Below are 21,473 nucleotides of genomic sequence, written 5' to 3'. Positions count from 1 at the left end.
TCCCTTCCTTGCCTTGTGTCTCGTTTTAAGCGCCTTTTCAAAGATGGACTTGTTTTCATCAGAGAAAGTGGAAAAGTCTCTTTGTTGAAATTTTACCTTGAGTCTGAGGTTTATTCAGCGATTGTTGACCATTTGAAGTCTCTATGTTTGTGCGTATTCATTGTCTTGGTTTGACGTGCTTCGCGTAGTCGAACTTAATACTAATGAAACATTAATGTCGCTTAATCCAATACGACTTGAATGTTGAGCGCAAGGAATCGAATAGTTTTCCTGCAGTTTTCATATACAGTGCACAACTTTCAGGCAAATTTGTAAACCTGCTGGCTAGCCTCCAAGGTCTGCTGTACAGATTCGTATTTGGCAGGGAAGCAAAACCCATTTGTTTCAAGCACGCTTGTAGACCATCATTTTATCAGTGCTTGCTATTATAAAGCATATAGAAAGAAGATAGGGATTTTGAGTAACAACCGCATAACTCGCCATTAGGGTTAAAAAAAGCACAGTCGTATGCCTTTCATTCTTTGATAGCTACTGAATCATGTTGTATTGAAAACGATTGTCGTATCTGCAAATGTGCCACTACTTTTCTAGTGGAATGGAAATGCTCCATGTATCGATCTTTTCGGCAATGTACAAAACAAAGTTTCTTTTTTTTTTTTTTTTTGCACGGCCCCGCTGCCTCAACAATATATGACTGGCGGGAAGCTGCAGGCTGCTTGACAGTTTTCTTTAGAATCTTGATTCTGGAGGTTATATAGGATAATGGTCAAGTCGTTTCAGTTACGCGAAATGTAGTTTACAAAACAGGAACCAAAATGCAAAAGGCTGGTCAAGCTGAATTTTATTTTTTAGAAATCCTGTGTCACAAAAAGAAATTGCAAGGAGCTACGTTTTGCGTTTATAAGGCAGGTTTAGGCTGTCCGTAAACGTATTACCCTTTGAGGTACATCAAATTTTTGACGACGTTGGCGGAAGCAACCAGGCTGGCAGCGCCATCTTTTGGCTGCGAGTTAAGCTGGAGAAGCCACGAAGCTATTATCGCAATGACCTACAATTTTACTTAACTGCTGTTGTAAAGCGACGGTAGCGACATGATCGATCACATGCAGTCCTTCTATGAATTTCTTGCTATTACAACCAAGCAGCTCAAAAACTCTAAAATCTGGCTATCAGCGTTCTTACTGAAATCAACGGCTCCGGTAGCTCGTTATTTCCTATACAGTAACACAGTTGCGGACGAACGATAGGTTCTCCGATAGGTTCTGCGTTAACACGATTTTCTGCTTAGGTTCTGTGGTTTCGTCCTGGGGTCTTGTCCTGCAAGCGTGCCAGTTTTCAAGGATACGGACTCATTCTGCTTTCTCTGTTGGTACATTACAGGGGCCATACATTTCAATAGTCACACAATAAAGAATAGCTACGAACTTAATTGTACTATCAACTCAATGAAATGCCAATGCAGAACAAATGCTTTGTTTTTTGGAAAGGCTTTATTTGCTCTAGTTGGTGTATACTTAAACGACATCTGAGCAAAGCTCGACCGCAGGCACTAGACACAAAAAAAGAAAAAAAAAAAGAAAAGGCACAGGCATTTTAGGGCAAGCAGAGGCTATGCTCCGCCGCAAGGTGGCCTTTATGTTTCCGCGAAGGTGATGTGAAGGGCCCGTATGGATACGTGAAGAGTCTAGGAAAGCTTCCTCCAATGTTCTCACTGTGAAAACTTCCATAGCATTACAGTTAAAGGCTCAACAAACAGGCGAAAATATTTTTCTTTTAAGTTAGAACATTTACCCCTTCGTGGGGCAATGCGAGCTATACTTGCATGGTTCAACCTGCTTAAGTACTTCGCAGCTGTTCGTAAGCTGCAGTGTGCCACGACCTCCACCATGGTAACATACCTGTGTGCTTTCTTTCTTCGGCTTGCTGTAAGGCAACGTACACCATTTGGAGGCACGACTGTTAGCCTCTCAACCTAGAGAAAACAATAGAGAACAGGCGCCCGCTTCCAGCTGCGAAGCCGCTGGTTATGGCAGGTTACGCAAACGGAAAGCGCACACGGACGAAGCGTGCGCTAACCAAGGACTCCTTCCGCGTTCTGCGTTTCCCACGTCGCGAGCTTCGCTGGCTTCGTCCCATTGTGCTTTCTCGCGTTAGCGCCAGCGACGCGACTTGACGCTTCTCATCTGCGGCATCCATCTCGGCGTGCGCAAGGTCACCCCGCGAGACGTGAGCCCGCCCTTGGCTGTCGCGCTTTTGACGAATTGCACCTGCCGACTGCCGTGTACGACGCCGCATAGTAGGGTTGTGACTCCCCCCGACCCTTCTCCTTCTGAGAAGAGAACTTGCTTCGCCTTAGTATAGCTGCGGTATTTTTTCTTTGCAAGAAGTTCTTTGAAAGCGCGCGTAATGCGCATGCACGTGCTACCGCCATGTGCGATAATGCGCGTGAGCCTAGTCTAGCCTTGGTCACGTAGACCATAAGGCCAGAAGTGTTGCTCCGGAGTTATGCAAAGCAGCACTCGGGCTGCAAGGCCGCGCCGTATGAAGGTTCAGTGTCGCTAGGGAAAGAACATATTTAAAACAGGGCAAATCCCAGAAGGTGTAAGTGGGCCATGTGGCAGTATGAGGATGATATGTGTGGAATATTCGTGTTCATTCCGGATACGTGCCTTGACAACACCCGAGAAAACCTTGCAACTCCACGTTTTCCTCCAAACTGTCCATTGCCCTGGTCACCGCGCCTGGTAGAGTTCTTATCAGTAGTACCTAACTAAGTGCCATCCAAATAATTGCTCAGGTCCAACGCACATACTGAAACCTATGACAAACGAAGGTTTCCTGAAGTAGTTAATTGAACGTTATGAAACCGGTCAGCTTGTGCAGCTCATTCTGCGGCATAGGAATTACGCCTCATATGAGCCTGGAAAGTCAGCGAAACGCGAGAACTGCTACTACGCGACCCGCAGGTTACACTGTCTCCGGGATCGGCCCACTTTTCATCACGCAATCTTCGGGATAAACCCGGTTTTCTAGTGCGCTGTCTCCAGGATCGGCCCAGCTCACTCGGCAAGACGCAGACCAAGCAGATGCGTCAGATCGCGAGAAGGAAAGCATAAAGAGCTTCGCTTTAATAACGAAATTATGCGCTTAAAGGGGGATATTGTTCCAGTGACGATATTATGTATCGCTTGTTCGTAATTCTGTAGACAACAAAGCCGGCCGTCTGCACGTCTGTAGGGGTATTACAGCTCGGTCTGCGCATGTATAAGCCGATTAGTTATAGTGTGCTGTCCTGTGTAAGAGCTATTCGGTAAGACAGTAGTAGCGGCAGTTACGGCTAGCAAAGTCTTGTTGTGTTCGCTTGCAAAGCTTCGCCTTACCATAGGGTCTTATGGTAATGCGAAAAAAAAAATGACACTCACTTAGGTATCCTTATGTGATTTGAAGGCGAAAGCATGAGCACTTGTCTAAGTTATCACATTAAATTAAGTCTCCTCTTTAATTAACCTTAATCCATCCTAATCAACCTCTATCCACATTAATACACTTGATTATTTCACCGTCATTCGCTTTACTTCACCGTGGATTCGCTTTACTTCACCGGGAATGTGACGTGATCACTTCGTCACATGGGTTTTGGTATTATCGGATAACGCCGGCTCTTGCGCTTCATAGGGCATATAAGGCTTTCACCTGGACAGTTTCGCCCGAAGATTGATGCATTGAAAGTGATAACAAGGTTTAGAGTTGCGGCTGAAGCTCCCTGAACGATGTGCTAACAATAAGCGAGGCCGACATGTTGGCGCGACACGGCATGCGAGTCAACTGCTGCTGCACAGCAGAAAAATTGCTGGCTCTCCCGTAATCGAGAGTAGATGTAAGCATGAAATGGCAACCGGCAAAGCAGATTATTTGGAGATGATATTAGCAACAATCTTAAGTGGATGCAGTGCATTTTTGCAACAGCACACCCCACCACAACACACGGCATCCCACCAAGCCATACTATGCCATGGTTTATATGGATGCTGTCCAGCTAGAAGAAAACCGGCTGAAGGCCGCACGACAAGCAGCTGAAGACGCCAGGGAGACAGAGTGCCACTGCCAAGCCAGAAGAAGAATGAATTGAATTCTGGGGTTTCACTTGCCAAAAACACGATTTGATTATGAAGCATGTTTAATTGGGGGACTCCGGTATAATTTTGACCACCAGGGAATCCTTAACGTGCCCCCAATGTACGAGACACGAGCGTTTTTGCATTTCGCATCCATCGAAATGCGGCCGCCGTGGCAGGGATTTGATCCCGCGACCTCGTGCTTAGAAACGCAGCACCATAACTCTTGAGCGACCGCGGAGGGTAGAAGTGCCTGAAGGAGGCGCCACGTAGAGTGGCGCCATCTCTCGAGGCGAGGGAACACCCGCGCCGCGGAACTCGCCGACCGCTGGCGTTCAGCGCTCAGCGGCAAAAGATGACAATGAAGTGTATGGTGCACTGTATCTGCCTTTTGAACGTCGTTGTTGGAAATGACAAATAAAACTTCAGCGTACTAGAAGTTACAACTTGAGTGATATTGTGAACAACCATTGGGAAGAACTCGGAAGCAATATTTCTGTAACTTGTTGGGGCAGTAGCTAGCGTATGTAATGTTGCCCTGTACAAAGGGTTGGAGGCCAGAGAGCATTTTCGTAAGTTTTGACTGGTTTCCCGGTTGATCTCGTTTTGTTCTCGCAGTAGACATCCTGCGGATGCTGTATTCGGGAGCAACAGTTGAGCATTTTGACACCTAGATTTGATGTGATAAGGGCAGTGCGGCAGGGCTGTCCTTTGTCACCCATATTGTTTGTGTTTGCGATTGATGCGTTGTTAAGGCGTTTTAGCGAGAACCCGCTCGTAAGAGGTCTTCCTATGCCGGGAACATGGTGCATAAAAGTATCAGCGTATGCGAATGACATCACTTTGTTTTTACCGGATGGGGACAGTCTTGTAGATGTATTTCATATTTATAATCAATATGCTTCAATGTCAGGGGCAAAATAAATGTGAGGAAATGTGAAGCATTAAATTTAGGCCGCGCTGAGATAACACTATCAGGGGACATTAAACAGACCGATCCTATGCAAATACTTGGCATCAAATTTTGTACAAGTGGTGTTTCACCTCACACGTGGCGAGACATAGTCAGCTCCATTAAAGAATAGTCGGAAGCAGTGACTACAGTGACCACAACGGCTACAGAGCCGCTGGTCTTGCTTCAATTTTGACCTCAGCTGACAACCTACGCGCGTGCGACGTACATCTCGGTTCCTCTCTCTCTCCATGAAGCGCATTTCTTATGCCCGCCACTGGTACGTAACTCGTGGGTTATCTCATATTACGTACATGAGGCTGCACGTGCATCAGCCATGCGTGAACTCCCGGTGAAGTTAATCTCGCTCTGGGGAATTCACGAGAGGAAATTTCAACCTCGCTGAATGTATGAAGAAAAATAAAACACGTGCGCCTTCGGTCGAGCTAAGTCCTCCGCACCACAGTAGCTTTCCTTTCACTTGACCCTCTTAAGTTCCGCGGGTTCCTATGTAAATATGCGTTTGAGGGCGCTAGACAAATCGCCCCTGCTTGGCGTTGTGACGGTCGTGAGAGAGACAAGTTATGGCCAGGGCCGGAAGATGCGACCCTGTTTGCAAACGGCCCTCTGGAGTGTAGGCAGCAGCGCACAGAGTAGGTGGCTGTGTGTCAATTGCGTACATCAGCGACGAGGTCACTGTCGTCGCGCGAACCGCACGTTTTTTGACAGGGAACGCCACGTCGCCACGCTGGCTGCTCCCGGCGTTGCTACGCCAGGAGTAATCTGCAAGTCGCACTTGGCTCTCGGCGTGACGTGTTTTGAAACGAAGTGCGCACGTCACGGAGGACTTGGGGCAAGGCAAACGCCATGGCAAACCCGCCTGTGGGAATATGTCAACAAAGTTTCCGTTCCAACCGTATTAGACGGTGTTACGCTGATCGGGGGGAGATGGCATGGGTGACTCGAAGTTACGAAATATTGACATGCGCGGGCATATACACCGCGATAACTAAAAAGGCCACGATGTGGTGCTGAAAGCCTCACAGATCAACTGAATTAAATTCATGGTTTGACTGCAACTCGTCGGGTCTCAGCAGATTCATGTCAGAAGACCAAGTAGCACGCCATGTCAAAACAGTTGGGGTCAATAAATGGTTAAAAAGCCATACCCTTCCGTATCGTCATCTCTTTATTTTTTGGCATAAATGTATTTTATGCCAATGACTATGCTAGCATGATCTACGGGTGCGTGCTTGTAATGAGCATTCACTTGTCATGCGACAGAGATGTGCCCTTAGAGGAAAACTTATACGATACTTTTTGCCAGTGGTTCACCACGCTGAGTGGCAGCTCTATGCAGCGGTCCGTTGCAACAGCGTGGCAGTTTGGGCGAGTTGGTATGTCATGACTGTTTTAGGCTTGTAGCGCAGCTCAGGAGGAACGCTCACTCGCGCTCACTCAGCTCACTCCGTTTTCCGTTCCCTTTGATTACCCCTACCTCCTTCCTTTTTTGCTCTTCCTGAGCTGCGCTACAAGCCTAAAACAGCCGTTGCAACAGTATTCGTTTGCTGTCTATAAGGAATGGAACGAAATCGTTAGAGTTAAATAGTGCTGGCCAATTACACTTTTGTACAGTTTACTACGTCTACTAATTTAACTGCTAATTTGAGCTTGAGCCGAGTACCAAACCGGAAAGTCGCATCCGGTTAACCTCCCTGCCTTTCCTCTCTCTCTCTCTCTCTCTCTCTCTCTCAAGCTTCGACCTCACGAATCAATGTTCGTTTACGGTTTTCTTTTCTGAATTTTCAGCTATCAGCTACTGCCCGATAAGCCAAGCGGAGCATTTGGGACCGCTTCCAAACAGTCCCCGAATGGTGAGTATTTGCACTTTGTCTTGACGGAAACAGTACTTCTGCTAACTTTCTCAGTCTCTTTGATGGCTGACCAATGTGAGCCTTCAAAAAAATGTGTACTAAGGGTGTATGCATCGTGACAATCTCCTGCATATAAAAAAGAAAGCGAGGGAGCTTTTCATTGTCTAATCTGTGCGCTTTTCTATAAGTGAAACATGTTAATGAGAACTGCAGTACCATGATTTCCCCAATAAGAGTCTATTGACACCGTATAAAATTCTTCAGTGCCTTCCGTTGAAATCTGGCAGGATCTAGGAATTTCCAATAGGTGCACTTTCCTGCCTACTATCTCTGCATAACAGTGAAATAAGTAAGCATTTAAAACTATGGTAGGTTTGACAGGGCGTGTTGCACGAATCACGTTGCCCGCAGAAAATTTCAGCAACAACGCAACCAGTGAGTTATGTCAGAAGCAACGATGGTGCCATGGAAAAAAAGACTGCTTTAAGGAATGTTAGTTCTTTCCCTAAACCGCCATATCATCTACCCGCATATGCACGCGTGATGAAGGAATCCCCAGGGGTGTACACAATGTCATCAGGGTCAATCGTTAATGGCTTAAGTAAAGTGTATCGGTTAGGGTTAAAGAAGCCCGAACACTTTCAGCAAGTTTCCTTCTAAGTAGTCACAGTTTTGCCTTCGCGCTAACTGCAGAATACCAGAATGAAGTGCTTCAAACCATCTCTTTGCAGCATAACATCAGAGGAAGTTAACAAAAAGCAACAGACATTCACCTATACGTTGCGCGGCTTCTACACAAACGCATCACCCGGTCTATGTAGTTGAAGAAATATTTATTGTCCTCGTCCGGGAAGCAAACACGTGTTGCGTGTCATTTGTTGCGTGTCAAAAAAAGACGTGTCACGTCTTTTTTTTTTTTTTCTAACATACTGTTGTACAAAGCCGTTGTAGGGTTTCTTCAGGGACTTTGTCAAGCTGCCTAAAGCAGAGTGTACCCCTGAACGCCTCCCAGCTTTGCTGCTAGAGAGATGAAGTTGACTTGAACTTCCGCTGTCCAATGACGGCCGCTCCACTAGCTGAGCTAACCAAGAGACTGGCAGTTGCTAGGCAAGAGCGAAGTAAGAATAACACGAAGGAAAATCGCAGAATACTCTTCGACAGCTAACGTATACCGTTGGTGCGAGGACTACCGTGCCAATCGCTAAGTTCACGTAACGCGCGCGCTATGGGATCGCCCAAAACCGCAAGCAAACACCCCCCCCCCCCCCCCCTTCGCAATCATTCAGAGCAAAATCCCGACACCGTACAAGCAGACCACCGTGGCTAATTATTTTGCTCTCTGTATATAAATAATTCCCGAAGAAACGCTTGCTCTTACGTCAAGGCATTCCTGGACCGGGAAGCTGCACTGGAGGTCACTATGCAGTTATTTTATTCTCTGTGTGTGTTACCAATGCTGCTCTGTCTATGACGCTGACGCCCTGATTTTCTGCAAAGAGGATTGCGACACATCTGCAAAGTTTATATCCGCACTTAGCATTAACCTTCGTCATTCATGTACGCTGTGAAAGAGAGCACCCGGCGATATTCGATTTCAAGAAGCGTTAACGGCCCAAGAAATGTTCCGAAGGTAAATTCTTCATCAATGATAAATCCTGAACGAGAAGGCTGCTAGTATGCATACATTCACATGCAAGGTTTCAATCTACTCATCACCGGAAATCATTGCTGAAAAATAAGTTCTGCATTAACATTCATATTGCTCACAACTGTAGAAATAAACGCACCGGTCCCGCAGCGCACCACGCAAGGTTCTTTAACGTGCTCCCAACGCACAGTGCACAGCGTGCGCTTTTCCGTTCCGCCCACATCGGCATGCGGCCGCTGCGGCTGAATCGAACACGCGACTTCGTGCTCCGCATCTCTCAATATTAAAAGGGAATCAAGAGATGATTATGTAAAAGGTAATACGTAGGCCGATTTCTTTAAGTGCCTAGCCCCTTCTTCAATGCAAAACAAATTACTAGCCATCCATATCAATGGGAGAATTTTAAAGATCATCACCGCAGCGCGTATAAAACTACGGCAAATATTAGCCTTCGTCTGAAATTCACTACATTTTACGCCACAATTCGCAATCGACAGACAACGCAAAATTTATTTTTGAATGCAGTCCACAATGTGATAACTGCAGGGAACTGGGAGGAGATTTGTAAAATGCCGCACAGTAGGATAACTTGGCACACCAAACCGATCTATGTCTTGCGTTTGCCTCGGTGTATCGTACTCAGAAAGAAAAATAGCGCAGTTTGTCATGCTTAACGGGGACTTTCGTTCATAAAAATCAGTGAGGAAATGCTTTGCGTTAAAACCTTAACCTGATGTAATACTATCCGGCCACGGAACCGCAAATTTAACGTTCGCACCGCGGTCAGATAAAGCGCCTCAGTCATTTCGCGAGGCCTCCGAGATGTTCAACTCTACAAAAATAATGACACCCTAACGGCCTTCGCGGGAAACACCAACGCGTCACCAGATCTCGGATGCCGTGTCCAACACGACTTCGTTTTACGTTTCCTCCCGCGGTGGCGCCACGTTGTTGCCTCGAATGGCTCTGTACACGCCCGAACGATGTAGGCGCCGTTTTTTAAAACTTCAACATTATTCCACTCTCCACCGCAAAGCCTTATATGGCCTGATCTAGTGAAAGTGTCCGCATGAACTTCTTTGAATGAAAGCGCTCACGAAACTATACTCTCATAGGTGGTCGAAGCCAAGTGCAATCCAGCGAACCCACCCACCGCGGTGACTTAGTAGCTACGGCAATCAGCTGCTGAGCACCGAGGTCGCGGGTTCGATTCAGCCGCGGAGGACGCATTCCGGTGTCGGCGGAATGTAGATGGATCATGCTCTCAGATTTAAGTGTGTACGTTGCGCCAGACTTTGCGTTTCAAAAATTATCAGGAACCTTCCATGCAGCGTTTATCGTAGCCACGGTGTGCCTGAGATATTTAAGCCCACTAAACAATGAATTCGACAGAAATTATACGGTTCCCGTTGCGTTGTAATTGTGTAACTTATTGGTAAACATGCTTTGAGAAATGCCTCGATATGGTAGTTGCGTTGAAAATTGCTCTCTGGGATGATACTGACATTACTACATACTAAGCAACAAACATTACTAGCAAACATAAAAGTTGGCGTTCTGTTTCGAGAGAAAAAGTCTGTGTCACTATGGATTTACCTGTCAGGGCTACCTGGAAATGTCATTGTGCGACAAGACTCATAGTGTCTTTAGTCTAGTCATCATCATCATCATCATCATCATCATCATCAGCCTAGTTACGCCCACTGCAGGGCAAAGGCCTCTCCCATACTTCTCCAACTACCCCGGTCATGTGCTAATTGTGGCCATGTTGTCCCTGCAAACGTCTTAATGTCATCCGCCCACCTAACTTTCTGCCGCCCCCTACTACGCTTCCCTTCCCTTGGAATCCAGTCCGTAACCCTTAATGACCATCGGTTATCTTCCCTCCTCATTACATGTCCGGCCCATGCCCATTTCTTTTTCTTGATTTCAACTAAGATGTCATTTACCCGCGTTTGTTCCCTCACCCAATCTGCTCTTTTCTTATCCCTTAACGTTACACCTATCATTCTTCTTTCCATGGCTCGTTGCGTCGTCCTCAATTTCAGCAGAACCCTTTTCGTAAGCCTCCAGGTTTCTGCCCCGTAGGTGAGTACTAGTATATAAGGGCAAATATTTTGAAAATATTTTCCACTCACATAAATTGAATACGGTTCTACATAAAATCACAGAACCTTTGGAACGTCGTTCTATGTATTTTAATTTGTTTACACGTTTAGTCGACATAATAAACATGTGGGAAGTTATCTGAAACACAGCTCCACATACCTGTACCTATTCATTGTTTCACACACCTGTACCTGGAGCCATGCTTAAGTATACGGGATACTATGCCACATATCATTTAGGTCTAGAATATAAGTGGAAAATATTTGCAACAAATTTTCAATCTGAAACCTAAGTAGAAATAGATTAAGAGTGCTTTATAGTTAAACAGGGGATGTCGCGATAGCCCTTCTAAAAAAATTGATAAAGTGGGAAAAAAAGCCCATATGTCAAGTACTCTACCAACTCTTAAGAGGAAGTTTTAGCTCGGCCCAAACTCCGACACTGCCTATTCAAGTACATGTATAAGGCAGAAATGCTTTTCTGAGATAACCCCTGGGCCGATCTTAATGAAATTTCTGGCATTTGAGAGAAAATATTAAATTATAGTAACTGTTAAAAGCGGAACTTCGATTTATTACTAATTTTTTACAAGTAATTTTACATAATTGTGTGTACAAAAACATGGAAGCCCGAAGTTTACAATGTTGTCTCTCTGCATCAAAAACAGATATCGCCGTTCTGTGAATCACATCCATCAGAACATTTAAACCGGACAAACTTAATGATATATTAATGTATGTTTTACGTGAATTTGTTACAGTGTTTACGAAGTCTTTTCAAAAGTGCTGCTCACGTATTAGGGGTGTACCCAAGAACCATGTGTAATACACCAGATGTATCCGCTTTAGATGCGCTGTTAGATGCAATTTACAGAATTGCGATATTGTCTTTCATCGCTGAGTTAGAGTTGTAAACTTGATAGTTTCGTTTCCTGAAAATTTGCCGTTTTTGCCAATTTTTATAAAAGAAGTAAACGTCCTAAATGAAAAATCCGCTTCAAACAGTCACTAGACTTTAACTTTTTTTTTTTTAATGCAACTTGCAATGCAGTTTGGGCCGAGAGAAACGATTTCTGCTTTCCCATGTATTTAGATAGCAGCCCTCCAGCTAAAGCTTCCTCTTAACATGGGGCTAGTCCTGTCAAGTATTTCTCAGTGGTACATCGCTGTCGTCAGATACATGTGTTTTAATGTACTATCTGCCTAATGACGCGGCAAGGTGTTAAATTCACTAAGACCATTATAAGTCTACCTCCAGGGTTCAGTTCATTTTTCCAAAGCACGGACTTTAAAGGGGACATGAACCATCAATCAGGCTTGGTAACAAAAAAAAAAAAAAAACAGTCCCCGATTAGCACATGCTGCTGTGAACATCTCAGGCAAATTTCGCACTCGTCCGTGATGCGTGGACCTCGCGAGCGGAGCGCTAAGTCACATTTTTGTCAAGCTCCTTTTTTTTTCACCAGAAGCTTTCTCCTCACTCTTTTAGCGCTGCCACATTTCGTCATATATCAGATTCCCATATTCGGCCGCTATTGGCAAATAGCTGACATCGATCAAGAAGGCTGCTGGCATCGACGCGGTTCTTCCTAGCATTACTGTGCATATTTATTGACGCATTTAACAAACAATCTGAAGTAGGCGAAAATATGCGTTTGGAATTTCGATAGCAATTACGTACTTTCGGAAGTACGGCTATCGTACTATAGCCAACCATCGTCTGCTAAAGCTCGGCCGCGCCCGCCTGCGTAGGAATGAAACCTAGGCCATAGCGCTTATCAGTGTCGTAGCTGCCAGATCTCGCTAATTCCTATTGCTTTTGGACACTGAACTAACCTTGAACCACGCGAAACTTGAGGTCAGACAAAACGTATACGCTTGCCGACGTGCACTCACTTTTGGCCGCTGCTGGCCCGATGCCTTGGCACAAATCGCTTCATATTGAGCTATTGTGCAAAATACGCAATTTGGGCGTCGCTTCTATCCGTCCGTCAAGCTGGTGCAGGACAAGGCTGGTCCGCACCACGTAGCACGGCCAGAGTGGAGCACACGAGCGTGAGCGCGCACGTACTCCAGGCTTAGAACTGAGGTGAAACAGTGCGAAAAAGACGAGGACACAAGGAAACAAATACCACAGACAAGCGCTGACTGCCAACTGGAAGTTTATTTGAAATTCACCGGACATTTATACCTTTTTCAGCATAGGCATGCGCACATCAGTCGTAAAAACATCTGCAAGTCAACAACATTTTAATCTTTCTTCCAAAAATGTGATTTCTTTTTCCGACAAGGCAAGAGAGGGAGTGCTTATACATTTATCTCCTTCCTTTCTTATATGAAAGGCCTCTACTATTTCCCTTTTCTTCTTACCTTTTCCTTTCCCTATGAATTTTGCCTCCAGGCCTGTGGTGCACATATATAGCCACTACAGTAGCATGTAGCGGCGAATGCAGCGTAGCGTAGGCAGCGAGACCACGGCGGGGTGGCCCGACGAGCCCTGCTCGCCGAGGACAACAGTGTGCGGTGATTGGTACCTGTGGGTGTCGTGACTTGAGGCCCGAGCGCCACCATCTGGATGAACAGGCCGTCTGCTTCCCTAGCTGCACACCCTCTAGGTGTGTCGCCGTCATGGTCGAAGCTCGTTACGTTAGGAATCATTTCAACGCTAATCCAGACTGCGGCATCCATCACTTAGCTTGATGTACGCGCTGCCGACCTACTCCCACGAGCAAACTTGAAGTTTGTTCGGCCCTCGGAAACTGCGTGATTGTCTTAGTGTTAACTGCGAAGGGAAATCTGCTACTGCTGTCACTCGGTGCCCGCGCGTAGCTATCTAGTACACTGTTGCACAGCAAAGGAATGAGACACCGGGAACTCAACCGCAAGCTCAAGGACAGCCTCTCAGTTTAGCGCGTCGTATGCGCCAAAATCGGAAGTAGTAACCTCTATGTGAAAAGCAAAAATAAATTTTGATCTGCGTGCTACGAACCGCCGTGGTTGCTTAGTGGCTGTGGTGTTGGCCTGCTAAGCACAAGGACACATTTCGATGGGGGGTGAAATGCGAAAACACCGGTGTGCTTAGATTTAGGCGCACGCAGATGGTCCACATTATACCGCAGTGCCCCACTACGGCGTACGCGATCATTGCTGTGGCACGTGAAAACCCATAGTATTATTCTTTTTTTAACTGCGCACCACGGTGACTTTCGGTGGACAGAGCATTGTGGGCAGTACCCCGCTGAGCCGTAGTTTTCGCAGTGAAAGCCATTAAAGAAGAACTGGGAGCGCTGCGAAAGGGACACAGTCGATGGTTTATTGCCAATAACTCTGCTTCTGCATGAACGCGATGAAATACTTTTTTGCGGCATAGTATTTCCGAAATAATCTGTTTTAACGTCATTACATTTCTTGACTTCCATAAATATTGGTTCAGGGCCTTTTAAGAGGTCACGGGAGCACGTGCTCATAGTAATCTTCGTAGTTCACTGAGAATACTCAGAATATACTCAGATTAATTCAGGAAACACACAGATTCCAATGGACACAGCACAAAGTGATGTTGCGAGCCAAGATAGGACTCGATTACTTGTTGCGATATTTCCAGGCGCTCTGTATGTCCTCATTATTTCCGCTTTGTGTAAAGTGCTTTATTTGCGCTTTACCTGCTTTAAGATGCCGTGTTACAAACTAACCCGCATACAGACCCTAGCTCAGTATATTTCCTGGCATTTGCATTACACTAACGGTCACTCGATGTGGGCTTACTTCAGTCGCCATTAGCAAATGATGTGTCTTGAATGCATCACCTCAACCAGTTTTTAAAAGAAGAGAACCAGTATGCAAATTCCGTTTCGAATCACTAACATTTAAAAACAAATTCAGTCAAGCAAGCCAAATAAAACGACACAATTCACTACCCATTAATGTAGAAATAAAACTTCTTATTTTCTTTGCCTGTGTAAGCTATCTGGCTATTATGTGTTTATTGTGTCTGTGTTTAAGGTGGCCATTTGCGACTTCATTTGTGTGGTATGTACAGAGATGATTGCCTCTTGTTTCATCTTTTTATCGTTAATATGAGTGCTGCTGCGCTTCTGCTGTGTTATCATTTGCCGTGTTTGCTGCGCACGTCGAACACTTTCAAGCAACCTCTAGTGACTTTTCTTTCTATGGTGCCTTTCCTCGTATGAATGAGAGTGAATAAGCTTCAAGCATCAAAATTATGTTTCGTGATTAGCGATGCTATGACGCACTCTTGCAGAAGCAAACACAAGCTCATGCTCGATGCAAGAAAATTGCAACTGTTTGCTTTTGCTGCGCCATTACATAAGCCCACACATTTCCATTTCTTTAATTATTTGTGTGTCTATTTATTTATTCGCATAAAGTCTAATGATGACGCAAGACAAGTGTGCGACGATAGCCTTCACTAAGCGTGATGTATCGCGCTACACAATAAAGCTTGGGCACTCTAGCATACACTATGTGTCAATTCATTATTTTCTGGGTGTGCTATTCGACAGACCGTTGACACGGAGAAATTTCTTTAGAAAATAAAAGAATTAAATGGCACGCAAGCACCATCCTTTCCTTCTCAAGCGACACTGCTGGCTGCTCCGTGAATGCTCCACCACATATGTATATACGTCACTCTGTGGAGGTCTGCTGCGATTCAGTCTTTCTCTACTACAGGACCGTTTTTTTCAAGAAGAACATAAAAACACTTACTGGCAGGCAATGACAAGCCCCGACAGTGTGCCTAGGCCTGCCGAGAAACACTCCGACTCTAAATACCCATGCATAAAGCAGACACTTTTCTTTTTCAGTACTTCTTCAGCAAGAGATTTTTTTTTTTTCAGTTCATGGGCGATTTGTTGTGAGAGTGCCAGATTATCCACCTGCATCAAACTGCCGCATTGAAGTACAGATCTCGCTCCCGACGAGTTATCAGAGCACTTTTGCGCCCATGAAACCACCGTAGAGACGTCCTTCGTGGTCGCCGATCACGTCAGTGCTTGGGTTCATAAGCAAACGAAATAGCCCCGGGCTAGCGGTGACATGTTTTTTGTCTCTCGAGCGTAAGAACACCTTGAACTCAGAGCCCACTATCCTATATACAATGGTGGCTGTGTTAGATTTACATCATGTGCCATTGGAATCTTATTTTCTGCGAGTGCTACCGTCCCTGCCACCTTCAGCTACTGGACTTAAGCTACAGCCACTCAGTTACGTGCAATGCGAACAGATCTTGTTTACATTGCGGACCAGAGTGCTCAGACTTCGGTCATCTCCGAATCACGAGTTGCCCTGCAGTCTCTGAATCCGCCACACACACAGCTGAACAAAATGTCGGGGACATAAAGCGTATGTGTACCAAGACCTGCGATCTGCGTCACAACTTTGTGTTGCAGTGGTTACATGACCTATTTAACAGGGAGAGGCGAGCTAGTTGGTGGTCGATATAGGAATGCATCATGTAACCTCGCAAACGACAAAGGACAAAGAAGGAAACACACAGGACAGGCGTGGAACTTCAACTGAGATTTACTCCGGGAAAGCCAACATTTATACATGTATCATAATTACACTTGCTAATCATCGGACAACCATCACTCAACATTGGCATGCGGGCGTGAGTGGCATAAATCGGCATGTAAATAATTGAACTCTTTATCACTCAGTGACACTGAAGAGCAGCTTACGCAGCTGCCAGATTGCATTTTTATACAGTGAGCTTCATAGATTTCTCGGCTCAGTTGGGACGCAAACATCTTCGAGACTTTAGTGTTGCGGAACCTAGGCGCGCAATTACGACAGTGGCGACAATGGCCAACCAGTTTGCCACCCCCCGCCAATCCTTCAAACCCTGCGCGGTGCTCCTCCAGTCTGACGTTTAGACACCGTCCCGTCTGCCCTATGTAGTTGTTGCCACAAGAGAGGGGTTTCTGGTACACTACCCCTATTCTGCATGGGACGAACCTGTCAACGTTCTTGAAACTACATTCATTTCATTTTTTCTTTCCCAGCACAATGTTGCACATGCCCGCCAGTTTTCACGGCGCCCAAGAAACCGAGCTATAAGTCATGTCTGTTTAAACTAGTTATCCAAAAAAAGAAAAAAAATCTGTCTCTAAAAACGGAGTGCACTTTAAGTCGCGTGCACTCAAGGAGTCCTGTCGCAGGATTTAACATGCTGGGAACTGTGCCATCGGCACACGTCACATCAAGCTGCATATCCATTTCCACGCCCACATGCAGTTGCGACCATGATTTTAACGAACAGAACACACTGCGCTTCACTGCCTCGCCGTTGCCCCGACTATTACAGCCATAATCACGAAACACCGATTGGAGGGCGGGCAACGCATAGGGGTTTATCCCGCTTCATAAGTCACTTCAAAGAAAAAATGTGCCACGTTCTGGTTCACCCAGGACACGACGCAGGGCGTTAAGCACCGCATTATAATCAGGTCGACCGTTAATTGTTTAGACATTTGGCCGAACTCGTGTCTGGATTAACTAGCATAGCATTTGCAGAAAGCGTAAACCGCGAAGTACGCTTAAAGGGTCCTCAAACCACCTGTGACATATTGAACAGATTTTGAATAAACACACGTATTCTGCGCAGAACGGCGTGTCGATGTCATATGGCGGACGTGGGAGCGCTATAGCAGCCGTGGCGAAGCTGCAAAGAAAAGAAAAAAAGCCATAACAATATGCTCCTCTTCCGCCTGTTGCAGTGATATTTTGCACGTCGTGACGTCAGCAGGTTCCAGTGCGGGACGTCACCTATATAAAAGTTGTAAACTGTACGATTGACGAGAGCCGGCTATGCGTTTTGAGAAGGGACTCGCACGCTTTCATTCAGTGGGCGTCATGCGGTGGATGATTGGAGATGGCAGTGGAGGAATCCTTCTGGTTCCGGACCCATAGATTTCGTTACCTTGGAGAGGGCAGCGAAGGCAAGCCAGTGACAGCGCTCAAAATTTTAATATGAAAGTTTCGCAAAGACCTCATAACGGTGCCAAGACGACAGATTTGGTCACGTGTGCTAGGGTTTCACGACTTTCCCGCATGCTTACATATTGGAATGAGCAAAACGAGAACAAGGTGAAAGCAGGATCGTTCCGACTAGTGGGCTTGTCTTTTTCAAGGTGACCACGAGGTCGCGGGATCGAATCCCGGCCACGGCGGCCGCATTTCGATGGGGGCAAAATGCGAAAACACCCGTGTACTTAGATTTAGGTGCACGTTAAAAAACCTCAGGTGGTCGAAATTTCCGGAGTCCTCCACTACGGCGTGCCTCATAATCAGAGAGTGGTTTTGGCACGTAAAACCCCATAATTTAATTTTTTTTTCAAGGTGACATAGGCTGCCCTCGACACAGTACAGATAGGCACGGATCTTCTAAACGGGAAAAGGGTAAGGTAGGTGGGCGAGACAATGACCGAGGGTCACACCCTCGCCGCCACAAAGCCCTCGGTTATTGCTTCGCCCACCCGTCTGACCCTCTCCCCTTTTTGAAGAACCGTACCTATATATACTGTGCCGAGGAGAGCATATGGCGTCTTGAAAAAGACAAGTCTACTTGTCGAAAGGGTGACTCCTGCTTTCACCTTGTTCTCGTTTTGCTCATCGTCTTGAATTTCCATCTCCCACATTCCCTGTATACGTAATAGCATGTGTGATACCCGAGCACCTCCTTTTTCTTGTTTCTTGATCTGCTTACAAGTGTATCTGCACATACCAGCACGTGACCAGCCAGAGGAAGTATCCAATTCGCTTTCGAGCGACGATTACCCTTGACATCTGGACTCGAATCTGGACTGTGAATGCTTATGAGACAGGCTTTACCGCAGAACATATGATTTTGCAGAATGCATTGATTTTTGGCATAGACGTTGCGCCGCCTGTGGCCTCATAAATTCAATTCTGATCATATTCCCCCCAAGAATAAAAAAATATATTTGCGTGCATAAATGTGTATATATGTTGCTATATCTCACATGTAGAATGCATAAAGCCGAACGATATTTTTCTTCTTCGCAGTAATGCAAAAATGTTTAATGTGTCATCTGGATTCTAAACCTGGATTCCTCGGTTCCATTTCATAAATGAAGGTTATGACAAAATGTAACGCAGGGCAACAATAATCGTTTTTATACACGTTCGTTGATGTGATGTATAGTGGTGGCACAGTGCTTGAAAACTTTTTACTTAAGTGGGTTGCGTCATGACAAAGTGTCATTGTTATTTCTACATGCAGCTGCCCACGATAGCATGACCATCTTGGCAAATTTCTTTCTAGCGCGCTAATTATGGCCGGGAACGCGTTAATCATTCACTACCAACCGTACTTACCTACCCAATGTGACAACAGATTGGCATCGCGACACTTAATAAGAACACCTTGAAAATCTGTCGGTAGTCGTAGGCAATATTTAATATTTTGGGATGTAACAGGAGACTTTTTTTTTTGGTACACATGTTGCAACTTCTGACGCTATGTTAGTTTTATTAGAGTATAATTTATATTGCCATTGTTCCTCGCATTGCTCAGTTGTGTGCGTATAATATATATATATATATATATATATATATATAAATATATATATATATATATATACTGCTTAGTAATAACCAGCCTCTCGCTGTTGTTTCGGACACGCGGATCCTTGCCAGCCCGTAGCAAAGTTGCTTTTTTTTCTTCGGTGGTCCATTTTCGCCGCATATTGTCCTATATATCAAACTGCGTTTATTTATTGATTCATTTAATACGAAACCTGCGACGCAGAAATGCTTATTTGTCTGCCATGCACCAGGTAGTTAGCAGATGCATGGCACAGGCAGATGTGCATAAGGGTGCAAATTGCACGCTAAGTCTGCAGCCCTGTTCTGGTTTTCCGTCAATTATTTTATATTTTTCCGCAGATGTCGCATTCATCAAACTTTTCAGGTTGGGTGTACATAGTGTAAATGGTGCCTGATGTTCTTTTTAGCAAACGAGCAGCTGGACGTAGCTGATCTACGAAACTGAGTAACGCGACATAAACGCGGATATGTACACAAACGACAGCAAAACTTGGCGTTCGTCTAAGCAAAATATTGATTGACGTAAATAATCCCGTAAGCTCATCGCGGTTCTCGTCACGCGGTAAGAGCACAACGGCATTCTCAATCTGTATCTGAACATTGCCTTGCCAGAGAGGCCTTGAATATTGTACTCGTCTTCGTGGTGCTGCAATCTGAAATTCTCACTGTTTTCCTTTCAGTATCCCGACGGCATCTTAGTCAGCACGATTTCGGAGTGGGTGGTCGTCCTCACTTTCATGGCGTTCACCACGTCGTTCGCTGCCGAGTTCCGAAAGTTCAAGCTGAGGCTCAACCTGGAGTACATCGCGGAGCCCCACTCGAGCCGCGCGCAGCTGAAGACGCCAGCTGAGAGTCTCGGTGAAACGAGTCTCAAGGAAGAGTCGCCGACGTCGCAGCAGTGAACGAGCGCTCGCTTTTGCCTCTAGTCAGCACGCTGGCCATCTGCACTCTGCGCTCGAAAGTTCGCGAACGCAGCATTCAGCGAGGCGCCAACGTGGTGATAAACTATATTTTAGTACGGAAACGGAGTGGGGTGAAACGTTCGCCAATTGTGACATCTGCTATGGCTCAAGGGTCGAGTGCGTCCGAACGTCTGTGTTGGTTTCGCACTATTGCGAAACGTTACCGAGGTGTTTACCGTCGTGCTAGCGTGTCGAACTTAGTGTTCTACGAAATATCGTTTCTACCCTCTGCATCGTTGTGAGCACGCCAGAACCTCAGTGCCACTGAGATGACTGAATGCTTTTTAGAAACACATTATTTTGTTTTCCACTGTTCGTCATATGATTCAAAGCACACGCACACTAACAAAAACCTGATTTGATTTGTCATATTTATTCTTGCAGCATGAACATATCTTTCCACAAGACACTTCTACCGACGGAAAATTTTCGGAGGCTTTGGGAATCTGGACCCATCCGTCGTGACGAAGCTTAACGGCACTTATTGTGCTAATTGATTTAGTTTCAGTAACTGTTCTGCACTGCCAACCAGAAGTGACGGCAAAAAATATTGTCAGTTTTACCCGAAGGCGACGCAGTGAAAGTGATAGAATGGTTTAGGGTTGCACTGAAGGCGTCTCAGGAGGTTGGCGTGATGAGCGTGCGAGTAGCGTGGCAGGTATTAGTTGCAGGTAGAGTGCCTCGATGGCGCACGAGATGGGATTAACGGTAAAACACAGAGACGCTGCTCGGCGCTGTCGGCGCTCTCGGCGCGTTCCAGTTTGACCTCGGCTGAGGTTGAAGGTCAAATTTATGGAAACAGGCGTTTTTCCGGATTTGTACGTGGAGTAGTAGAGCTGTCGCTCTAATAATGATGTTTGTTTACGCGGAGCCATTTTGTCATACCTGTGATAAAGGCGGGAGATGCAGTATTGTTTTTTTTTTTTTTTGTTGCTATTCACTAAACTGTTGACTTCGTTTTTCCAAGGGAATGGAACAGTAAAAAGTGAATGCCTCGATGGTGCCTGAGACTGACGCTTCTTTCTAGTGATGACATTTCTTCACATGCTAGCCTTAACACCAACCAGAGAATAATTAGCACGAGTATACTTGTCACCGCCATCTGTGTTTCTGTTTGGCACGCACGCGCTATGTTTTCTACTTAGATCTTGGGGCATATTTCGAAACTGATGCCATAGTCACTACGTCAGCGGTCATCCTTATGACTTATGGGCCACGCCAG

General features: G+C 45.7%; 1 protein-coding gene across 3 annotated transcripts in view; it reads left to right on the top strand.

Moving 5' to 3' along the window:
- The window catches only part of LOC126537548 (DNA damage-regulated autophagy modulator protein 1-like), a 78,206-nt gene extending 56,957 nt beyond the window's left edge, over positions 1-21,249 (top strand). For all 3 annotated transcript variants that reach the window (XM_050184653.3, XM_055074356.2, XM_050184652.3), the window contains 2 exons: positions 6,877-6,941; positions 19,970-21,249. In XM_050184653.3, the coding sequence (XP_050040610.1) occupies positions 6,877-6,941; positions 19,970-20,191 (287 nt within the window). In that variant the 3' untranslated portion in view covers positions 20,192-21,249. The remainder of the gene's footprint in view (positions 1-6,876; positions 6,942-19,969) is intronic.
- Positions 21,250-21,473: the final 224 nt, after the last annotated feature.

Source organism: Dermacentor andersoni, chromosome 4, assembly GCF_023375885.2.
Source record: "Dermacentor andersoni chromosome 4, qqDerAnde1_hic_scaffold, whole genome shotgun sequence".
NCBI lineage: Eukaryota > Metazoa > Arthropoda > Arachnida > Ixodida > Ixodidae > Dermacentor > Dermacentor andersoni.
Note: the sequence above shows the minus strand (reverse complement) of the source record. Positions and strands in the feature narration are given on the sequence as shown.